The 24900-nt window shown below is 41.0% G+C and overlaps 1 protein-coding gene across 3 annotated transcripts in view; it reads left to right on the forward strand.

Annotated features, from left to right (window-relative positions):
* Window positions 1-345: 345 nt before the first annotated feature.
* Window positions 346-24900, forward strand: part of gopc (golgi-associated PDZ and coiled-coil motif containing) — a 29644-nt gene continuing 5089 nt past the window's right edge. Inside the window, exons 1-3 of one of the 3 annotated variants that reach the window (XR_012951579.1) lie at window positions 346-957; window positions 18793-18957; window positions 20541-20564. Coding sequence is in view for 2 of the 3 variants with exons in the window: in XM_076084544.1 (XP_075940659.1) it covers window positions 697-957; window positions 18793-18957; window positions 20541-20564 (450 nt within the window). In the remaining variant the exon portion in view is untranslated. The remainder of the gene's footprint in view (window positions 958-18792; window positions 18958-20540; window positions 20565-24900) is intronic. The other 2 variants (XM_076084544.1, XM_076084545.1) reach the window with 2 other exon arrangements.

Here is a 24900-nt window from a genome sequence, read left to right on the forward strand (position 1 = left end):
TGATTACTGTGTCTTTATTAGTTATTAGTATTATTAGTTACTATTATTAAGTACAGTGATCACGTGTACAGACAAACTTCTCAAAAGTCTCTCCATGTGTTAAAGCCAACTGACAGCTGTGTGATCAGCTGTAATCAGCTGATCCGCCGTCATCAGAAACAGACGTTGCTTCACGTGACGCAACTGAGGAAAGGACGTCTCATATCTCTTCAAACACATTTCCTCGTTTCCTCTCTCCTCGCATGGTTTACTTGCGTCTATCCATGCATCCCTGGGGGGAGGGACTAAGACGCAAGGAAAGGACGCAAGTGAGGGAAATGGGGATGCAATTAAGAGACTTGGGACGTACCCACGGAGTGCTGTCATCGGGCGTCTGAAGCTCACTCTGCTATCCATTACTTTTCACTGCAGTAAGGCAGACCGTAGTAGTCGCCTCACAGATACAATCGCTAGTCTGATGTGGGACTTCCTGGTCAGGCAGACGATTTACACAAGAATCAGAAAACGTACGCTAATTTGTCGGACTTCTCTCCGCTAACTCACTACGCAGTCTAGACATCGGGTTCCAACGTTATCTCGACTGTGTTATTTCGCAGTGGTAAACAGAGTTCGTTAACGTTAAGGTTACTCAACATCACAGTTAGCTAGCTAGCAAGTAAGCTAACGTCAACGCAAGGGCTCTGTTGTGCTCTAGCCATGTCCGCTTCGGCTGGATGCTCCCCGGCTGCTCAGAGCTCAGGCCTTGGCCCAGGTATGTCTATGTTTCGCTGGCTAGAAGTGCTGGAGAAAGAGTTTGATAAGGCCTTCGTGGACGTGGATCTGCTGCTTGGAGAAATAGACCCAGATCAAGTCGACATTACGTACGAGGGTCGGCAGAAAATGACCAGCCTAAGCTCATGTTTTGCTCAGCTCTGTCACAAAACCCAGACGGTTTTCCAACTGAACCACAAACTAGAAGTGAGTAACTCTTGTATGATTGACACCTTACATTTTATTGTATCGTTAAGTGAGGTTAGTCATCGTTTGGACTCCCCTGCCGAGACTGTTTGATTGATGGTAACGTCATGCCGCTCTCGTTCATGGCACATTACCCCGGTAACTTTATGTCACAGGCGTTCCACTCTCCACCGGCACATGACGTTCATGTACTGGCATATGCCACTGCTGACCATGGGTACATCCAAAGTCCTTATTTGTTATTTCCTCGCTCCTCGAGCTTCGCTTGAACCGGAAGTTGTTTTGCTCCACCATATTGACGGCCGGTGTTACGGTTTAACCAGGGACCCTGTTAACTGGCGACCTTCAGCCGAATGCGTCTGTTGTTGTTGTCGTAGTTACGGTGTTACGTCCCTAGTGGTTTCTGGACCTACTGGTTTCCCTTCCGTGCGTGTGTTGTGTTCGCTTAACAGCTGCAGCGGTTTTCTGCCTCTGTCGCCTGCTTCGTCACACATTCACAAACATATTGCTGGAGATCTAAAATACACATCTCATATCAATTGCAGGGATTACGATTGTGCTGGTCATATAATTAGAATATCATCAAAAAGTTGATTTATTTCACTAATTCCATTCAAAAAGTGAAACTTGTCTATTATATTCATTCATTACACACAGACTGATATATTTCAAATGTTTATTTCTTTTAATTTTGATGATTATAACTGACAACTAAGGAAAATCCCAAATTCAGTATCTCAGAAAATTAGAATATTGTGAAAAGGTTCAATATTGAAGAGACCTGGTGCCACACTCTAATCAGCTAATTAACTCAAAACACCTGCAAAGGCCTTTAAATGGTCTCTCAGTCTAGTTCTGTAGGCTACACAATCATGGGGAAGACTGCTGACTTGACAGTTGTCCAAAAGACGACCATTGACACCTTGCACAAGGAGGGCAAGACACAAAAGGTCATTGCAAAAGAGGCTGGCTGTTCACAGAGCTCTGTGTCCAAGCACATTAATAGAGAGGCGAAGGGAAGGAAAAGATGTGGTAGAAAAAAGTGTACAAGCAATAGGGATAACCGCACCCTGGAGAGGATTGTGAAACAAAACCGATTCAAAAATGTGGGGGAGATTCAGAAAGAGTGGACTGCAGCTGGAGTCAGTGCTTCAAGAACCACTACGCACAGACGTATGCAAGACATGGGTTTCAGCTGTCGCATTCCTTGTGTCAAGCCACTCTTGAACAACAGACAGCGTCAGAAGCGTCTCGCCTGGGCTAAAGACAAAAAGGACTGGACTGCTGCTGAGTGGTCCAAAGTTATGTTCTCTGATGAAAGTAAATTTTGCATTTCCTTTGGAAATCAGGGTCCTAGAGTCTGGAGGAAGAGAGGAGAGACACACAATCCACGTTGCTTGAGGTCCAGTGTAAAGTTTCCACAGTCAGTGATGGTTTGGGGTGCCATGTCATCTGCTGGTGTTGGTCCACTGTGTTTTCTGAGGTCCAAGGTCAACGCAGCCGTATACCAGGAAGTTTTAGAGCACTTCATGCTTCCTGCTGCTGACCAACTTTATGGAGATGTAGATTTCATTTTCCAACAGGACTTGGCACCTGCACACAGTGCCAAAGCAACCAGTACCTGGTTTAAGGACCATGGTATCCCTGTTCTTAATTGGCCAGCAAACTCGCCTGACCTTAACCCATTAGAAAATCTATGGGGTATTGTGAAGAGGATGATGCGAAATGCCAGACCCAACAATGCAGAAGAGCTGAAGGCCACTATCAGAGCAACCTGGGCTCTCATAACACCTGAGCAGTGCCACAGACTGATCGACTCCATGCCACGCCGCATTGCTGCAGTAATTCAGGCAAAAGGAGCCCCAACTAAGTATTGAGTGCTGTACATGTTCATACTTTTCATGTTCATACTTTTCAGTTGGCCAAGATTTCTAAAAATCCTTTCTTTGTATTGGTCTTAAGTAATATTCAAATTTTCTGAGACACTGAATTTGGGATTTTCCTTAGTTGTCAGTTATAATCATCAAAATTAAAAGAAATAAACATTTGAAATATATCAGTCTGTGTGTAATGAATGAATATAATAGACAAGTTTCACTTTTTGAATGGAATTAGTGAAATAAATCAACTTTTTGATGATATTCTAATTATATGACCAGCACCTGTATAAGTGAGCACTGCATCACAGCCACGTATGAAGAAATACATAGAAGAAAATACATTTATGCAAAGATCGCAACAACCGGGATTCGAACTCTGTCCAGCAAAACAGTAAAACTCCCTAAGGCGGACTTCGACGTTGGAGAGTCTTTTGAGGAAAGTAGTCCACTCGAGTTTGAAACGTCGCTTGCTTGTTGTTTATGTGTTGAAACAGGAAGGGAGCAAATTGCCCTTCCTTTGAAATAATAAAGTTGGTAAAAAAAAACACATAATCGTCTTTGGAGCCTGTTTTGTGAAAACATGTGTTACGTAGAAGAACTCTGTAGCACAGTTTAAAAAAAAAAGGTATAAACGGGATTCGAACTCATATCATTGAGTGGAAAAATAATTAGCGGGAAGAGGCAGCATCACTATGCCACGATAGGCACGACGGAGTTATTGGAGGCATACAACAAAATCTAAAACACAGTTAGCAGTCGCTCCTAAGAGCAGGGGGACACCAGATCAACTTGTGACCGCACTGCTCGTTTACCATGCAGCATTTCGAAGTGTACCATGGAGCACTTTTGAATACAGCTGGTTTCCGAAACAAATCTTTGTTGCGCTGCAAATGAAAGAGGCAAACGTTTGTGATGTTGTCATGAGGTGAAAATAGACATTGTGGAAAATAACGCAGCAGAGCAAACCATAAATGGCAATGCCATAAAATGAAGAATTGAACCAGCCAAGAACACAGATGTCAAGTTGAGTTCATTTAACTTAACCCACTAAATTGGAATATCTTTTAAAGACAACCTGACAGAACTGTGCCGCATGTGTGGTGAAAGGAACTCCGCAGACACCTCAGAGCCACCTGTTGATCACTGGGTAGGAAGCCTTAAAGTTCTGTATATGGAGAGTGCATCTATTTACAAAAAAGCTAATTTCGCTATCTTTCAGAATGCACACAAAACAGGCTCCAAAGACGATTGTGTTTTTTTTACCAACTTTATTATTTCAAAGGAAGGGCAATTTGCTCCCTTCCTGTTTCAACACATAAACAACAAGCAAGCGACGTTTCAAACTACTTTCCTCAAAAGACTCCAACGTCGAATCCGGTATGTTTTGACCAAAGACTGTAAATGAGAAGGTTTGACACTGTATTGCAAAACTAAACAATGCGCATTCACGAGGACAGCTAGCTACATGTTCTCTTCTTGTTTTCAACAGCTGTCGTAACTACGACAACAACAGACGCATTCGGCTGAAGGTCGCCAGTTAACAGGGTCCCTGGTTAAACCGTAACACTGTCCCAAAGCTCTTATTTGTGCTCTGAAGATCGAATAGTGAGGAGGGATCTCTGGGTACAGCCCATGGGTACATCCCAAGTCTCTTAATTGCATCCCCGTTTCCCTCACTTGCGTCCTTTCCTTGCCTCTTAGTCCCTCCCACCAGGGATGCATGGAGAGATGCAAGGAAACCATGCGAGGAGAGAGGAAACGAGGAAATATGTTTTAAGAGACATGAGACGTCCTTTCCTCAGTTGCGTCACGTGAAGCAATGTCTGTTTCTGATGACGGCTGCCGCTGATCACAGCTGGATCAGCTGTCAGTCGGCTTTAACAGCTGGAGAGACTTTTGAGAAGTTTGTGTCTGCACACACGATCACTGTACTTAATAATAGTAACTAATAATACTAATAACTTATAAAGACACACAGTAATCATCACTGTAGAGGTGTTTTCTCTCTGTAGTCTGTTACCTCTTGAACAAACTGTGTCCTGTTTATGAGCGCAGGATCGATTTCTACCGGCGGAATGTGTTTGTCTTATTTATTAATTATTTGTGTCTGTATGTTTTGAAATTGTGACTGACGTCATTATTAAATAACCCAGAATATGATTCGTTTTCTGATTCACCATCGGTTTTAAATAATGTTCATTGTAGACTGAACAACAAAAGGACCACAAACAACTTTCTTCATTTATTAGAAAGTTTTGTCTTTTCATAATCTCATATTTCCCTCAAATTTTTTTATTATGGATACAATTAAAGTCGGAGAGAAATGAAGAAAGTTGTATCACTCCAATCACAATCACTCCATATCTTCATTATCAGTCCCAATCATAATGCCATAAGAAAGTATCAGAACGTAAATTAATAAATTGTGTTCACCTATTAAACTTCCTTTTTTTTATTTATTTTTTTATGAGTGGTGGATACCACCAATTATCACGATCATTTTGGAAGCAATCAGTCGGATTCCTGTAAACATAAATACTGACACTTGTGCCATGTTATGTTGCATGATAGATACTGTTAGGACTGCGTAAATGGAAGAAATAGGAGTGAACATCAACATTCATAAGGTGCTTTGCATTGACCATTTATGGTTGCATGTGGGTGTGTAGAGGGCGGGATGTGAGGCTGAACCAGCTGCACACATTTACAGGATGATTTGGGATTTATAAAAGGAAGTTGGCGTATGTGCATTTCTTCGTTTGAATGTACTGTAGCTTGAACGGACCCCGCCCCGGGAAAAGCGTGACAGGCTTGCGCACCTAACACGGTGGTCACTCCAAACGGCTGTTCTTCCTGCGTGGGTTAGTTTTCTCCCGGAGGTGTCAGAACAATACCGTAGGCCTTTTATTTCACCCCGTAGCTAAATCGTTAGGATTTTCAGAATTATTGTCTTCCTGAGAGTCTTGTACGGCTATGCCCTAGGCGCTCTCAGTAGGATGTAACCCTAGCACCCAGTATGAATAGTTATGTAGAACGTCTGTACTTTACTATTGCCTATTGCCTATCACCATTTCTGACTAACACTGCCAAGTCTTCACCCAGAATACTCACCTTTAAGTTACTCTGGTAGAGGCCGTCGTCACGTCTGTATCACACGGTTGATGGACAGGGAAAGAGGGTCAAATTGTTAAAAAAAAAAAACCCAGTCTTTAATTTGGATTCAGTTACTTGCAAATGGTAAGGCTGTTGGTTTATTAAAGTCTTTCCAAAGCAATCACATATAACAATTTCAATTCAATGAGACAGTCTGTGTTACTAAAACTAATGCTAAATATCTCCCTTTTATCAGGGGTATCTATCTTCTATTAAAGAAATATGTCCCGGTCTCTAGAGATGGGGGGAAAAGCTGAATCTCACAGTTTTTCTGCTATTTTCAGACTAGTACCTCCCATAATCACATGGGTCACACATACAGGAGACATCTTGTACCAGAGTTAGCAACAGAATGTAACTGGTTGTAACTGGTTTGGTCCTGTTAGAACCAGATGCACTATATAAGGCTCAAGTGACTATGTTACATAAAGTGTCTAAGCAGGCTATATGTTTCTATCACTTCTATCATGAAATAAAACAGTTTATATTCTAAATCACATTTAATATGAAATAAAACGGTTTATATTTTACGATGGTTATAAAAAGTAAACAACACAGTGGTGGGCTGTCAGGGCCAGCAAGGCCTTCTCTGCTGGCCTAGACAGAATCACAAAGTTATAGCCATTTTATAATTTAATAATTTTTCATAAATACACTACATGTATTATAATTTTTTTCCCCCATTAGCTTATTTTCTCATTGCACAGCTCCTGTCTTCCTCAGTTGCTCTGCTGTTAGGGGAGGCTCAACTGTCTTCACTGTTGAGCCTCCCCTAACAGCATTCATTGACGCCTTCTGGCGGTACAGAGAGCAGAGGAGAATTGCAAACGCGCGACCATGTAGAGACAGAAATGACATGCCGTCGTGTAAATAAGATAGATAACATAAGGCTATTTAGTTTGTTTAATAAAATAACAAGGTGTAGACCTGTTCTATAGGAAAGGTAACTTTAAATTACTTCTATTGTGATCTGGCGCTATATAGAAAATAAAATTAAACAAAATCAACTTGATCTTCAAGGGGAGGGGGGGTGCCCCCCTCCTAATATAATGGTAGGGAAAACACTGATAATGGTGGTGGCCGGTGCCATGTGGCAGTGGAACACCAGTGACATATCACGAAAAAATTGACATTTGAGCAGTGGTGGGCCGTCAGGGCCAGCTAAGCCTTCTCTGCTGGCCTAAACAGAATCACATTACATTACATTACAGTCATTTAGCAGACGGTTTTATCCAAAGCGACTTACAATTCAGATTCTATCACATTTCTACACCGTAGGCACAGCTACGGGAGCAATTTTGGGGTTAAGTGTCTTGCTCAAGGACACATCGACATGCGACTAGCAGAGCCGGAGCCGGGGATCGAACCACCGACCCTCTGATTGAAGGACGGCCCTGCTATCCACACTTAGCCACAGTCGCCACAAGACCACAAGATCACAAAGTTATAGCTATTTTATAATTTAATAATTTTTCACAAATACACTACATGTATTATAATTTTTTTTCCCATTAGTTTATTTTCTCATTGCACAGCTACTGTCTTCCTCTGTTGCTCTGCTTCCAGCACAGCTTGTTTCAAGGAGAGCTTTTATCCAATCAGATTCAGCCTCTATTTCTCTATGTAAGGAAGAGAGGTCCGAGGTCCTCTAGGTCAGGGGTTCTTAACCTTTTTGACCTCGGGGCCCAACTTTTCAAGTACAAAGTGGCCCGGGGCCCATTCAAATATTAACACTGTATTGGTTTAACTAATTGATCTCACTCTTGGTTTGATTTGTATTCAATAACTATATTAAATCCACTTACAGTTTAACAAGCAGTTCTAACAATTCATGGAACAAATCAAGCTAATACAAGAACAAATTTAAAGGCTCAAGTCAGGCTTATTAACTAAAAAATAATCAATAATTAGATTTCACTACAGAAAAAAAAAGAGGGACTCTCAAAAAATCTGAGAAAAAAAATGGAAATTTGATAAATAAATATGTGGTAATAAAATAAATGCATTCAAAATAATAAGTTTCAAATTAAATAAACTATAAATAAAATTTAAATAAAGTGCAAATGAAAACATAGCCTTATCATACGTGAATTTAATTTTACATAGCGGAACCAGAAGTTGCTCTTCATATCTGTAACAAACAACAGTCACAACAGTGACAGTTTGACACGCTACAACTCCCTTTTTATGTCCACCTCTTAATGAGACACTTGGGCCTGCCTCTCAGACACGATCAGATCCAGTCTGGGTGGAATGGGGGAAAGGCTCACTCTCAGAGTAGCCTCCAGTGTTGCTCTGACTCTGTTTCGGGCTTTCGTCTTAGTTGCGGCCACACTGGAGAATCCTGATTCTCCAGTGTATGTGGTCGTGAATGGGAGAAGGTGTTTCACAGCCCTCAGTGCTAGACATGGGTACTCCTTGAGACAGCAATCCAGAAGGAGCCCAGGTCCAGTTTGCCCCACTGCAACTTTAAAGTGCTGTCGCTGGAAACTTCCAGAAGCTGGCATTCCAGATGTGAGGGCAAAGCAACATCATCTTCAGTGGGATCCACAGAAAATGGGTCTAAAATCCATCTGTCCGTCTCTGGGATCCACAGTAAAGTAGTCATTGAATTTCTCTGCCAGTTGTGAGAGGTGCTGAGAGACTGAGTCACTGATCTGCACCTGAGGAGAGTTTTCCAAAATGTCAGACAAAAGTGGAAACATGTCCATCCTCTTTTCCTGGGCCCTCTTAGTCCACAAAGCAAGTTTTTTTTTTTGAAAGCTTGAACTTTGTCTGCAACAACAAATATGTTGGTATTTCTCCCTTGAAGTGAGATGTTCAGCTGGTTCAGCAGTGAAAAAATGTCACAGAGGTAGGCAAGTTTAGCTGTGAACTTTGTGTCAGCATAGTAATGTGCCAGAGGAGATTTTTTCTCAGTGAGAAAAGAGAAGACCTCATTCCTCAGCTCAAACAAACGACTGAGGACCAGTCCTCTTGAGAGCCATCTCACCTCACTGTGATAGAGCAGCTGGACATGATCTGCTTCCATGTCCTCACAAAGCTTGGCAAAACATCTGGAGTTCACAGCTCTACTTTTAATGAAGTTGATGGTTTTTACACTTGCATCTATCACCTCATGGAACTCTGGGGACATATTTTTAGCTGCAAGGCTTTCACGGTGGAGAAAGCAGTGGGTCCATTTAGCTTCTGGTGCACGATCAAGTATCTGCCTGATGACGCCGTTATACCTGCCGGTCATTGACGCTGCACCATCACTGCACACCCCAACACAGTTCTGCCAGTCCAGGCCGTTCTCAGTGAAGTAGTTATCCATGCAACGGAAACATTCCTGAGCCGTAGCTCGTATTGGTAGCTCTCCACAAAACAGTATGTCTTCGTGCAAACTACTGTCCCAGCGATAGCGAACAAAAACCAGCAGCAGTGCGGCATTCGTGACATCAGTGGACTCGTCTAGTTGCAAAGAGTAAAATGGGCTACTTTTTATTCTTTCCAGAAGCTGATGCTGTATGTTTGAGGCCATGTCCGCGATACGGTGACTCACAGTGTCGTTTGAGAGTGGGATGGTCAGCAGCTTCTTTGCAGCAGCCTCCCCAATCATCTCACGGCACATATCCACAGCGGCAGGCAGAACCAACTCCTCCGCTATGGTGAATAGTTTCTTACTTTGTGCCACACTTCTGGCTACGAGGTAGCTGGCTTTCAAAGCACATTTAGAGTTACCAGTCCGTGACACAACAGACCTTTTCTGCATTTGTAGCCCATTTTCCTTTCTCTTGAAAAATTCCACCGGCTTTCCCACGAGCGTTGGATGTTTTGTCTCTAGGTGTCGCTTTAGTTTCGAAGGCTTCAGTGCTTCGTTTGATAGCATTAGCCCACATTCCACACACTGAGCCCTCGGCTCTGCCTCGTTGCCTCCGTTCACAAAGCCGTACTTAAGAAAGTCAGGATTGTACTTGCACACACATTTAGACTTTTGGTGCGGTATGGCACCACTGTCGTCTTCATTTTTTCTTTTTAAAAACTTATCCATGACTTTCGCTACAGGCTAGCGGCTAGCTGAGTGTCTTCTTCTGCTTATTGTAGCTTGTTAAACAACTGACTGACGCATTACCGCCACCAGGTGGTGGGAAGCTATATTGTAACTGAGCGTCTCATGGATAACAGTAATATCTCTGGTGTCTTCAATTGATAACCTGTGCGGTCCCGCGGCCCTCGTGGCCCAGAGGTGCAAAACTGAAAGTTTTTTGCGGCCCTCTAGGTGGTGCTCGCGGCCCAATCATGGTTAAGAATCACTGCTCTAGGTAGACTTTGCAGATTAAAGTATGTGGGGACGATATTGTTGATTGTCATAGTCTTCAACCAATCAGATCTTTAGTTTGACATGTTGGACGTATTCTTTGACGTGCCACTGGCACCGAGGTAGCCTTCTAAGTACGTCAGCATTAACGTGCGCCATGGTCAGTGGGCCAGTGTGACTTTTGTCAAACAGAAAGCTAGCTAGCAGATCTTAGTATTTACTAAGAGTTCAGGTTGAAACATATGTAAGAGAAGTTATGACATTTTTAACATTTTGTTTGGTGTAGATTCTTTTTTTTTTTTACCTAGCTGTGTTTTTTTAACACTCAATGGCTGAAGGAGGAGAAACGGATTTCTGGAGGACATTCCCAGAAAAACTGGACATCGTATCAAAGGGTTGGTCAACCCCACAGCTAGCAGCCCTGACCCAGCCAGGAAAAGGATTTGTACGTACGGTAGGGCTGGGCGGTATGACATATGCATATCACGGTATTTTCCAAGATTCTGGCAGTTTCACGGTATATCACGGTATTTTTTTTTTTTCGCATTAAAGCATTAATCAATTAACGCCGAAAAGAACCAGCGGGCCAACCGGCCAGCGAGCAGTGAACAGCTGTTTTCTGTGGCGTGTCTTCGAGTCCGTCACTTCCTGTTTCCTTCACCTACATTCCCCTGGGTCCTAAGCGGCTCCATGTACAGCTTCTTATCACCCTCTATGTACAAACGTACATTTATAACAAATACCACACATATTACACGGTAATCAGCGTTGCATATGTGTCTGACCAAAATACCTTTTGTTGTTCAGTCTGTGTTCATCCTGCATCGCTCTTTTCTGTTCTTTAATGTAACGTTACTGGAACGTTACTGGAGCCTCTCCCAGCTGTTAGCAGACTGTTGTTAGCGAGCTTTACCCAGCATGCAGTTCGGCGGTGAAATTTTATAAATGTACAATTATTAGTGTTACAAATTGTTTATGTGTTACAAACTTATGTGTGGTGTTTTTCCCTGTTAAATAGCGTTAGTTGTGGGTTGATAATTGTTGTTATAAAGTTACAACCATGACTAGGGTTTCCTCTCAATGCACTTAAGACAATTAGCTCCAACCGTACCACTCTGTCTGTTGTCTGATCCACACTCCGGAGCAGAAGGTAGCAGTAATGCACCAATAAGATGGATGAGAACCGCTGTAAAACTAGAAGAAGAAGTAGCTCTCTCAGTGGCGATCAACATATTTTGCTGCCTGTTGAAGAGCAACAGAAGTTGTTTTGGCTGTGCACCGGTATGACGGTATATGAAAAATTCATATCGTACGGGAAATTAAAACCAGTATACCGGTTGAACCGGTATACCGCCCAGCCCTAACGTACGGTATTTCTGGCTGACAGCGTCGGAGAAGCGTTGCACATTTTATGGCTAAGAATGCGTTTCATTTGCAACTGAGCTCTTGGTGTTTGGAGCTGTTTGGAACTACGCTACGCTAACCAAGGCAGCTACATGACAGGACACGCACAAGCTACGTGCTTTTGAACACTTTTGGAGAGACCTGAGTGGATTTACTACTCAACGAACACGTTCGCAGGAGGACTCTGTCTGGAACTGACCCGCACCAATGTTCTGTACAATCGCGGTTTTAAACTCTTTGTTAACAAAGAAAGGAGGATGGACTTTGTCTTGAAGTGAACAGCAGCTGTGGTAAGTCAACTGCTTTTGCGTTTTTACATCTGCAGTAGCGTTTCTACTGCGTTCATTTGTCTATCGTGTCGTTTTTATGAATAATATGAATGGCTCGTGCTCTAGCGCTGCAGTGTTGCTGGATTGATTTGTTGCTTTGTTGTCATATAAATATATGCGACTGGTTCTTGTGAGTTTGTTCTTGTCATTGTGTTAATTACATTGATTTGGATTATATGCATTGTCCGTTAATTACGAAGCATCCCGTCATGCGTGGGGTTATTGTCCGGACAATTGAATCCGTTCGGGCTGTTGTTTCCCTGCTAAGCTAAACTAGCGTAGCCTCCCTGAAGACACGTGTGGACCCGCAGCCTCAGCTGTTTTTTGTTATTGTTCCGGGTTCAGAGGTCACACAGCCCGTTGTCTGTTACGTGAGCGCAGTCCACCGAAAACATACTGTATTTCCCACATTATAAGCTTCTGCATTTTCCAAATGCACTAGTATTATTCAAACGTATTGTTCGGTTCATAAGCCTTGTACCGAAAGGTTTAATACGATCATAATGAACTTATTAGGAGATGGCTCAAGTGTAGTAGGACAGCACAGAAGGCCCAGGTATAAAATGCACGGCCCGCCACTGCGTGGCACTGGTAGAACATTGGTGTGTTTACTCTCAGCTGTGAGGACTTCATTTTCTGTTCCATTTCAGTACTAAAATTGAAGAACTATTTGTGTAGCAGATTTATTTGCAAATGTGTGTGGAGAGTTATGTAACTGTATCTCTGTCTGTGTGTGCTGAAGGAGATTCGTAAATGTTTAAAAGAATCTCCAAATCTGTATCGAGATTTGTAAATGTATACATAGATAATAATAGCTATAATGGTTTGTTTCTTGGCACGAAATTTGATGAATTTACTGTTTATCAGACCACAAGTTAGATCAGCTAGCTAGCGCACCACACGGTCCCTCCGTCTCATTCCCCGCTGCTCGGAGACTACTTCGCTGGGAGAAGAGCGGTTGGCAGCTCCGGAATAGAATGAGTCCTATAATCCAGAAATGAGTTAGCATTTTTGCACTTCTGGTTTCTTCGTCTGAAAGTCAATGGGTTTTGGGTTAGATGCCTGAAATGCGGTCCGTGGCTCACACAAGCCTATAACACCATTTGTATCATATTGGATACACAATTCTCGGTGCCGAGATCAATACTCACCTGAAAAACCTGTTGGATACAATCTTATACTTCCACGCATGTGTGTGCGTGTGTAGAGGTCCTGTGCGTGCAAATCAAACAGCCGCGTACGTATATTACTTTTGCGAGCGCTCTCACATCACTCCGCGCAGAATATATCTGCTCGCGCGAGCAGCATTGCAGTCTGCGAGGAGAAAACCATGGGTTGAGCGCGAGGGGCGTCCCCTAGCGTGCGACTACTTTCACTGCTCTTCTGCTCGCAAAACTTTCACCTACTGGCTCGCAAGCGAGCAGTTTTCCTTTTTGACAAGAAGTGGGTGGGCCCAGTCACCATTGTATAACTACATTTAATTGGTTACAATACTCGTCTTTAGATTGGCCGGATATCACTCTAGACACATACGCTAGGTGGCGGTTTTCAGATTGCACTACATCTCGGAGATAAATAACTTTTAGAATGTGATGCATTGCTGATTAAACTAACCAACAGTATGTAAAGGAGTTAAAAACATGTAGCATACACGTTAATGCAGCAATATATATCCTAAAACATCAGATATAATAATAAAACACTGACAGGGTACATTTTACTGCACAGGTACTTTTACTTTCGGTACTTAAAGTACATTTTGCTGATAATAACATACTTGACTAAGGTTTTGAATGCAGGTATTTTACTCGTAGTAGATTGTTTCATCAGTATAGTATTAGTACGTTTACTACAGTGAAGGATCTGAATCATTCATCCACTTTTTTTAAGTTTGGGAACTCACTTGGCAAACAGTTAATATACAAACAGTGGTCCCTAACCTTGGCTCCAGATCTTTGAGCAGGTCAAAATTGTTGCTCATATTATATACAACTACATTATATCTGTTAACCTCTGTAAACACAACAGTATGATTAAATATGATCACATCATGTTTTAATCAATTAAGATCAAAGAGTTTCTTTGAGCTGTTTGTCACAAGAGGTTTGACGATCAAACACACATTGTCTGTAATAGAATGATGGAGTAAATTTAAACCAATCTGAGCAACTTGACTCCATTTACAAGATAAACATTTTTAATTGTTGTATTTCGAAACATTATTAACATACTTTGTATTTCATGAGCCTCTACAGTCTGAAAAGTTTACCAAACCTGTCGGACAAATGTAGAACATTTATCTCTGAGATGTAGTGTTTAGTGGCGGATTAAAAACAACCTCCAACGAGTGATATCCGGTCTATCCAAAGACGAAGATTGTAACAAATTAAATCTAGAGATACAATGGTGACTGGCTCCACCCACTTACTGTCAAAAAGAAAAACTACTGGTTTACGGGTTAAAGCTTTGCGAGCGAGCAGGTTAAAGCATCTCGAGCAGAAGAGCAGTGAAAGTAGTCGTGCGCTCGGGGACGCCCCTCGCGCTAAAACCATGGTTTTCTCCTCGCAGGCTGTAATTTTGCCTGCGCGAGCAGAGCCATTCTGCACGGAGTGATGTGAGAGCGCTCACAAAAGTAATATATGTGCGCGGCTGTTAGATTTGCACACGCAGGACCTCGACACACACGCTCGTGTGGATCTCATTTGTGCTCTCGGATTTTGTCATTGATTTGCCTTCATAGCCGCCCGGTAATGCTGACTTAGTTGTAGGCCAGCTAGAAGGCTCTGACATGTTAAAGAATACGCCCAACATGTCAAACTAAAAATCTGATTGGTTGAAGACTATGATAATCAACAATATCGTCCCCATTTACTTAAACTGCAATTGGATTCACTTGTAAGTCTGTAGACCTCTGGGCAGATTATTTTACTTAGAGACAGCATAGGGGCGAAATCTGATTGGATAAAAGCTCTACTTACAACAAGCTTCCAGCACAACTGAGGAAGACAGTAGCTATGTAATGAGATAATAAGCTAATGGGAAAAAATATTTAGAATACATGTAGTGTATTTATGAAAAGATAATTAAATCATAAAATAGCTATAACTTTGTGTCTAGGCCAGCAGAGAAGGCCTTGCTGGCCCTGATGGCCCACCACTGGACCGATGTATGTCCAGCTCTTCAGATAATTATATATTATTATAATATCAATTCAATTCAATTTGGCTTCATTAACATGAAAGTTTCAAAAAAACAATGTTGCCAAAGCATCAAAATAAAAAAAGTAAACAATAATATTAATAAAATTATTAACACATTACTATTGTTATATAATAATTAGTGCTGGGCAACGATTAACACATTTAACACAAACGCATTTATAATCCTGAATGTAGTTATCTAATGTGATTTTAATGCTTCAGAGTGGCAAGTCGGCTCGATAGCGCCCCCTACAATATTTCGACAATGCAGCCCTCGCAGTACGTTTCACCTAGATATATAAAATTTGGTAAGCAGATGTATCATATGTAGACTTAAAAAAAAAGTCTTAGGGGTCCATGCTCTAAACCCAACCGGAAGTCATCCATTTTTTATTTAGTATGAATATCTCGTGGTTTTTTCCATTTCCAGGTGCTGTACTATGAACTCCTCCTAGGGAATTAATCTGATCAGCTTAGAATTTGGTCAGAACAATCTAAAGACCTTAGTAAATAAAAGTTACTAAAAGCTTGAGGTTTCATTGAACAACATGGACGTGGTGTGGCGGCCATTTTATATGGTTCGCCATCATCCATCAAGCTGTTGTAACTCAACTGTAGTTTGTCAAAACTGTCCCAAACATGACATGCTTGATTACCGTCTTCTGCATTTCAATACTAACTCATAGTCATAGCGCCACCTACTGGCAACCACGGACATAAGCAGGATTCTATAATTACAGTGGCCTAAACACTGAACTTATTAAAAGGGTTTGTGGGCACACCATGAGAAAAAGACTTCTCTGATCTAAATATGTGCAAACTAAGATGCTTGGAGAGTAAAAGTTAGACAACAGTGGTTCTCAAACCATGTCAGTGGGCATTAGTATAAATGATCTGTCCAGAGGTTCTACATGAGAATCTGGTTAAACGTTACAATGAATGCTTCACACTACAATCTAAAGTTACAGAAGAACTTAAAATGAAAACAGTGTTAAATTAAAGTGTTCAAGTAAAAGCAAATGGCACTACTGTTTTGTTAACTTTCATGTAACTCCAAATACAATCAGCAGGACACTGCAGGGAGTTGAACCCTATCCCAGTAAACTGACAGTCTGTTATGTTACAAATACTGAAGCGCATTCACGCACATTCATTTTCTTAATGATCTTAACAGGCTTATATTTATGATTGTATCAGAGGTACATTCAAAACATTTGAGGCTTAAGACCTGGCAACATGATCTTGCTACGCTGCTGGTCGACGCAGGAAATATCATCTAACTCGTGTACGCAGTGTATGATGGTCACAGAAATGAATGGCCGCGTCATCGAGAGTCCTGCCACTACCAGGAAATACCGTTTAACTCGTGCACGCAGTGTATGGCGGTCACAGAAATGCATGGTCGCGTCAACCAGAGAGATGCCAGTACCCTCGAAGTGTGTGAAGTTGCGAGGGCCCGATCAATACTGCTTGCAGCTTTAATTAAATCTGAAATCTGTGTTTACAGAGTTTAATTGGTCAAAATAAATGTGCCTTATTCCATTGAATGTTTTACATTTCAGGAGGAAGTGTATCTCTGTCTCAAACTCCCCTGTCCAACAGTGACCACATACTCAGTTTTCTTTTGGTGTTCGTGGTTTTTAGTGTCTTCCTTTAGATTTCCAGTATGTGGTCTCTGAGCCTTTACTTGGTGAGGATCTGTCTCTGCTTTCTATCTCTGACAGTAGACCGACATTCTGACAGTTCATCATCTCTTTTTACTTCCAGATAACATTCTAATCTACCTTTTACTTTTAGTTTCTTCTTTCCAATGTTGTATATAGTTTTCTTGACATTGTGTTATAATGTCTTTGACACTGATTAGTGTTTGGAGAGCAGTGTTGTTGTAAGACAGGTCCCAGTGTGTCTGAGAGGGGCAGTTAGCCTCAGCACCAACTGAGAAAGGGGACTGATCGCTGATCGGATTAGCACTAAAGAAGAGTGGGAGCAAATATAACTTTTATAGATCCCTGATCACGTTTTTTTGCTGCCGATACTAATTGCCAATCATTGATGATCCATATTGGCTGATCCTTTTGTTTTTTTATTATAGCACCTGGTCTATAAGGCTCAAGACATTTTTTTTTGCCACCGTCCCAAAAATCTTTTCTACAGCTAAACCAGCATGTTATAGTCATCTATAGTGTTGTTTTCTTCATAAAAACACAATTCAAATGATAAGAAAATAAAATATTGTATTTTTATTGATTAAAAATCTTGTCATGTAGTTTTAATGATGTATTATAAGCTTTATAAGTTTATAGCTATTGTAAACAAGTCATCTATTTATGTTGTAAAAACATCTCCTTCAAACAACTGGATTTATTCAAGTTTCTCACTAACAACATTTTACAGATAACGTGAACATATCATGATAACGTTATAATTTACCTTCGCCCGATCATATTGTAACTGAAGTGAACCTCCGTTCTCCTCGTGTAAATTTAAAAACGGATTAGTTGTTGATAGTGTAACATCGAAGATAAGCGACTAGAAAACTATAAATGCTGATGTCCTGATGGCATATTTTACTGAATATTGGTGGATAACGATGGTCAGTGAAACTTAATTTCACACTGTGATGATTAACGTTAAACTGTGTAATTATTCTGTGACCCACACGCGTGCCGAACCGCGAAGGGGGATCAGTACGGATTATGTATCAACAATAGTACATTACAGCACTATCTGGTATACATACATATGTCATTCATTAGATCAGGTGAGTTCAAGGCTATGATGAAAGGAAGTTTTCATTTATACAGCTTATGGGTTCTTTGTGTCCCTCATTTAACCTGAGAGTTTTAAGAAAACATGTATTTGTTGGTGGTCTGAAAGGAGAGATTTCTGTCCGACAGTGAATGCATATGAACACATGTACAGTTTTGTCGACACAGTTATAGATTGATGTTGGTATTTACAGTTTTGTCTATGTATTTAGCGTTAGAATTAATACATCATTTTTGATTAATATTTAATTTAGAATGTTGCAGGAATTATTTACCATACAACCTAATTGAAAATAAAAAAATGTTGGCCAGATGTATAAATAATGTGTACATACAACAACTACACAATTTCTACACAAAACTGACAATTATCAAAGTGGGAAGTGTGGTGAGAAAGAGGTGTAGACATGGTTTTCTAGAACAAACCCAGGGTAGAAACTATAAAATGAGGTGAAGGACAGAATATAGGAATACAACATTGTTTGTTAATGTGTTTAGCCAGTTTTACTGATTTGTATTAAATTATTTGTACATTTGCATATAACTTTTGTTTGCACTCAACACAGCATTCTCTAAAATCAAAGGCTAGTTTATACACTTAATTTTAATTTTGTCTTTGATAGACAAGCTATAGAAAGGAGACATTATTTCTAAACTCGTCCACCCTCTGGCAAACCGAAAGGACATAGCTGTCCTTACAGTGTTGAATGGTTTGTGTTAAGAGCTGTCACCGTGTGACTTGGAATCTTTGGCTCGATGTTCTGACAATACTTCTTCCAAACTTTTTACTCTCCACTCTAGGCTCAGCTGGTGGACCTGCGTTCTGAGCTGACTGAGGCTAAGGCTGAGCAAAAAGTGATAGAAAGGGAGGTCCATGACCAGCTCCTGCAGCTTCATGCTCTCCAGCTGCAGCTCCATGCCAAGCAAGGCCACGCTGAGGACTCTGACTCCATCAAAGACAGACTGGTAGGTAGGAGCAAGAGATGTTGGCCACAACCTTCAAACTGAATCCATCTAAGTTTTACAACATGGCAAACCATTTTTACAATTTTTTGTCATGTTGGCTTTATTTGTAGTGACGGTATAGATACAGAATAAAAATACACGGAGGGAAAGGGTGGTATGTAATAAAACCAACAGTCAGATACGTGCAGCCACTTGGCAAACTAAGTTAAACAACACAAAAGCACAATATCGTTGACTGTGTCTCACATTCTACCAAGTTTTTTTTATTGTTTTGTTTGTGGTTAATTGAAAGGATAAAAAAAATCATCATGTTGTCAACAAACTCCTGCTGTCTGTGATTCAGTGTGATGCATAGATGCTGCTTAATACTGAATTAATCAAAGTATGATGTTGGGAAGCTAAAGAAAAAGTTTCTGAAAGAGGTCTCCAATTTCCAGATAAGTCATTGGGGGTCCAGTGTAGGCCAACTAGAGAGAACCCAGTCCAGTAGGAATATTCCTGCTTTTTAGGACAACATGTAACGTTATCTGAAGGAGGAAGAACACCTACACTCTGAAAATAACTGCTTGAACAATATATTAATGCAGACTGATTTAAATTCACGTTCACATATAGACTTCCTCACTTCTCTATATTTAGTTTCTTGCTGTACGTCCTGTGTTGTTTGGGATGTGTCTGCATGAAACCTCATCTTAACTTTACAACATTTGGATTCATTGATGTGGTGAACATTGTACGCTGCCGTGGTATATAAAAGGACAGAGCGGCTACTGACATGTCTGCACATCTTGTCTGTATACTAGTTGATGTTCATCACATCAAACAAGCCCTGTTGTATGTAATAAACAACGTCTTACTGTGCTACACATATGTTACAAAGTGCCAAAAAAGGTTTCTCTCTACAGGGAACTGATCAAAATATGAAAGCCATTATTTCTAACATGATCAGTGAGCCGTGTGAACTCTGGGCTCTAAATTGAACCACTACAGCACTGTTCTTCCACCACAATGCTTTTAACTGCTGATGTCCATACATCTCTGTGATAGTTACTGAAAGGGTTCCGTGCGTCTTCTGCTCATTGTATGAGTGTGTCTGGCACGATGGCCATTTTCTATAAATATATATATATGTCATGCAGTTAGTATTAATGCCATTTGCACACCAGCAGGGGATTTCAGGATGTTCATGGAAGATTATTGAAAATAATCTTAATAATTTATTTTACCAATATAATTTCTTCCCTTATTGAGATTATAAATACAAAAGGCATTCAACATTTAGACATGCCTGCTGCTGAGCCTACACTTTGTCTGCCGAAGGCACTAGAAGCCTTTGTGACCAAAGCGTAATTAATGAAGTTACACATGGTAGTCCGAGGAAAATAGACTTTTCAGTTGCAGTGTGGGCCAGTGTGGTTGCTACTGCTTTGCTGTTCCACTGCCTCTATTCTTTCTTTTCAACAGATATGCACGTTGCATATCTGCCACTTGTATTCAATGGTGAACTTCCTCACAATCTCTGTTTCCTGAAACAAATAATCTTTGACATCTTTCTCTTCTTCCTCTGCCTCTTTTTCCTCAAGCCTGCACCAACTTTGGAAGAGATGGTAAGTTTGTGTGTTGATGTATTTTGCAGGAAATCTGACTTTCAAATAACTAGTTTGGATTAACTATAGAATGTGTAGCTATACCTCCTGAGTCCTCTGAGTCTAACTCCAACCACTGCATCATTTAGAAAAAGGGGGAGGGGAGATTTGTAGAATTTTAATAAATGTGGTGAGAATGTCAACATTAATCACAGTAGAGTCATGTCATTAACTTTACAGCTCGAAACACTCATTTAAGAGTGCGTTAAGACGTCTTCCTGCCTACTAACAGCTAGAAAATCTATCATACAGAATTACAATTAACATTAATGCAAGTAAAACAAAAAAACTAACTTTTAGTACAAATGTCACAAATTGCTACGGGCAATTTTAGAGTGGCCAGTGAACCTAAAGTGCATGTGTTTGCTCTGTTGGAGTAGGCGGGAAACAGAGCCAGCACAGTGGTGCAGTGGACAGCACTTTACCCTTGTGATAGAATTACAAAATGCATTATGATTCTGTGTGGGAAGGCGCCCTGCTTTCATGCCTGAAGGTTCCACTTGCAGAAGAAGAGACAAGCTGCTGGCTTCTGAATTTTTCCAGTAGGTGTGAGTGCAATGTGCACCTTTAAATGGTTAATTGACAACCATATTGAGCCCCGGTATGATGGCTGGGTCACCATTCATGTCCTGCACCTGTCCACAGACAAGCTAGTGCCCATTTGCAAACGTGTAAATAAGCCACCTGTACCTCGGTTTTTGTGACTTGTGCCAAGCAGCTCTTGGTCTGTTTGCCTCTGTAATCCTGGAGGCCAGGGACAAAGAGAAGAGAGATCTATCTTATTCGTGATGGCCTTTTTGCTAGCTTCTGGCAAGATTTCTGAGATTTTATTTGTTTGCACAATAAAACACAAACAAAAGATTAAAGCTGCAAGCAGCGATGTACGGGCCCTTGCACCTTCCTGCGTCTCATGGTTACCGGCGGGACGTCTGCAGACGCGGCCGCAAATGTCTTTGACCATCGGACAACGCGTCCCGGAGTTTAACGTATTTTTTCCGCTGGACTCTGCGATGCTGGAAATTATGTAGTGCAAATATTCCACCAGTTCCTGTATCCACTATGTGGCGCTAGAGAACACACACAAACATGCATTGTGTTGCTCTACATCAAGTATAGACAACATCATGTAAATGTCATGTAAATCGGATTACGTTTGTCACACAACGCTGACTTCCTGTTGCCAGTAGGTGGCGCTACGACTTTTAGTCAAAATTGGCTTGTAGACATCCTCAGGCCATGACTGTTATCAAGCATGGCAAGTTTGGGACAGATTTAAGCAAGTCAACTTGTTGTTTAATGGCGAATCACGTACAGTGGCTGCTACTCCACGGCTACGCCATTCCATCAAACGTAAAGCTTTGAGTAACTTTTAATTGCAAAGGTCTTTAGATTGTACTGACCAAATTTGAAGTGGATCTGACAAAGTCCCTAGGAGGAGTTTGTTAAAGTATAGCGACTAGAAATCAAGGGAAAATTGACATAAAAATCTAAATGGCCAACTTGTTGTTAGTTTTAGAGCATGGTCCCAATACACTTTTTTTTAAGTCTTCATGTGATACATGTTCCTACCAAATAACTGACAATATTCATGATGAAGCATCATCAATGTCTTAAAACAACGAAGGTCGTTCAATGTCAGTAGACCATTTTAGCAACTTTTCATCATTGTCTTTAGATCATCTTGACTAAATTTAAAGTTGATCGTATAAATTCTGTGGGAGGAGTTCGTTAAAGTACAATGCCTGAAAACGATGAAAAATGCAAAGAAATGGGAGTATTACTGCATCGCCCCCTAGAGGTTGTATGGAATAAAGATTTGAGGGTATGTTACAGGACACATTGAACATATGCTATAGATTTCGTGATGATAGACCACATGGTTTTGAAGTTATATATATTGCTGTAGAAGGCCACACCCCTATGAAATTCATTGGTCCATGTACTGCTCTCCTTGGTACACAATTCAACAGTAAGCCAAACTCCATTCAAATGAATACGGGAGTCAGGATGTAGCGTCCAAGCTCCAGATGCTTTATTGTGCAGCATCGACATACACAAATCAAATAAGAGTAAAACTAAAACAAACAGAAGGACGCAAGATGCATATGAATTACACATTACAAATTGAACTTTATGTATCTCCTACGCTTCTGTAGCATCCATCCATCCATCCATTTTCCTCCACTTATCCGGGGTCGGGTCGCGGTGGCAACAGGCCAAGCAGGCTGACCCAGACTTCCCTCTCACCGGCAACATGTTCCAGCTCATTCTGGGGGATCCCGAGGCGTTCCCAGGCCAGCTGGGAGATGTAATCCCTCCAGCGTGTTCTGGGTCTTCCCCGGGGTCTCTTCCCAGTTGGACGTGCCTGGAAAACCTCCAGTGGGAGGCGTCCAGGGCTTCTGTAGCAGTCAAACGTATAGTGTAACAACAACTGGCTACGGATACAAAATTAACCTTTACAAATATACTTAAGAAGAAAGTATTACTAAAATACTATTCTGTGGTCTGCGCTAAACAAATACTTACAGACTGCTTTCGAAGGCGTAAACACATGATGGATGGCAGCGGATGATTTTCTGAGACCATCTACCTAAAACTACCACATGTGGCGAACTTCCTGTTCAAAAATAAATGCAAATTAACAACACAACCTAAAGGGCCCAGGAGGGGGCGCCAATTCTCCAGTCCTGAGGGCAGAACAGTCCATATATTCTTAATGCAATAAGATATCAACAAACTTTTCATAATTTTTGATGATGGATATCCAATAATGATTCACAGCAAATTTGGTACCAATCAGACCCAGGGTCTAGGAGTGAATTATTATTTGTTTTTTTTTACAAAATTCAAAATGGCGGAACATTTTGGTAGGCCGAGTTTAGGGTCCCAAGAGGATTTTTTGTAGAACTCATTCAGTTGCTCATGTCCGTACAATTTTAAGTCATTTGGACATACGGGCTATTGGGGCTTGCCTTTCCAGTTGGAAAGGCAAGCCCCAACTATGTCTAGGGGGCGCTAGCGAGCATTTTGTCATGCTCGAGCAGGGGGACCCAGCAGGGGGACCCATAAAATATCAAATTTTCCCGCATTCCTGATATGTTCAAACCCTTGGGACATACAGCAGGACTCTCGAATCACTAAGCTTTTTAAGCAAATACAAAAGTCATATAATCAACTAAAGTAAAGAAACAAGCAAACATAAATCAAGATAAACAATATAATGAAAAGCTCCCGAAGATGATTGTGGGGAAAAAGGGCAGTCAGATGAGGTACTAGCTGGGTTAGCTTAGCTTATCTCGGCTCTTCCCCCTTTCGACTACGCTTTAAGTGGCGTTCGGTCCAGCATATCTGGCTTGGTAGTCGGCTGTGGACGTGAGTTGGTGAAGACCAAACCACAGCTTAAAAGTGTGTGAATGTTGGATTGAATACTGTGACTTCTAGTGAATATTGATTATTTATCTACATAATTCTTTTTGCAGACAGAAGCATGTCTCCAGATGCACTTGGTGCTCAAACATAATCAAAGTTGTCCATTCCGTGTCGATGCCGGCCATATTATCTTGCCAGATAATTGTTTTGTTGCTGCTGTTTAAATTCCTCCTGATGAAAATTCAAAAAATGCACTACTGCTTTTGTTTTGTTTTTGTACTGTTTTTCTTGTGTAGCAATGGGCTACAGATGCATTTCCTTCTGCAATCCTGTGTTGGATAATGAAAATGAGTGATCCTATGAATTAATGCCAATGTCGCTCCATGTCAGCTGGATGTGTATAGGCATGCCAACAAATTCACCATGAAAACGTTATGGCGATTTTATGTTATTGCTGTTTATTGCTACTTGCACTCTAACTTGGACAAAAAAACTGTTAATTCAGCTTTAACAAGTATACATTACTATTAAGCTTTAGATGAAATTCTAAAAGCAGATAAATGGAATCTGAACAAGGACTCAATAAGTTGAGATCCTGGTATACTGGGAATTCTGGCCAAATCGATTCCCTTTTCTGACTGCCAAAGCCAGCTACTGATCATTATTTCAGTAATAGCAGTGGATTGGCTTTTCAACTACAGCTTATTTTGGAAGCAATATGTTTAAATCACAAGAAAACAAGGATGTGAGAGAGTAATCTTCTTATTTGGTTCACTTACTCTACAACAACTAGTAATACATGAATTGACATTGCTCAACTTGGATATTGGTAAGATAAAACTCAACATGAAATTAATTATAACAGCTAAGTGCTTGTGTATTCGGCTACTAGCGATTGGAACAGAATTTTCACTCATCTTGCTTATAA

The sequence above is a fragment of the Anarhichas minor genome, unplaced genomic scaffold (assembly GCF_050575085.1).
Source record: "Anarhichas minor isolate MPS153535 unplaced genomic scaffold, ASM5057508v1 ptg000136l, whole genome shotgun sequence".
Lineage (NCBI taxonomy): Eukaryota > Metazoa > Chordata > Actinopteri > Perciformes > Anarhichadidae > Anarhichas > Anarhichas minor.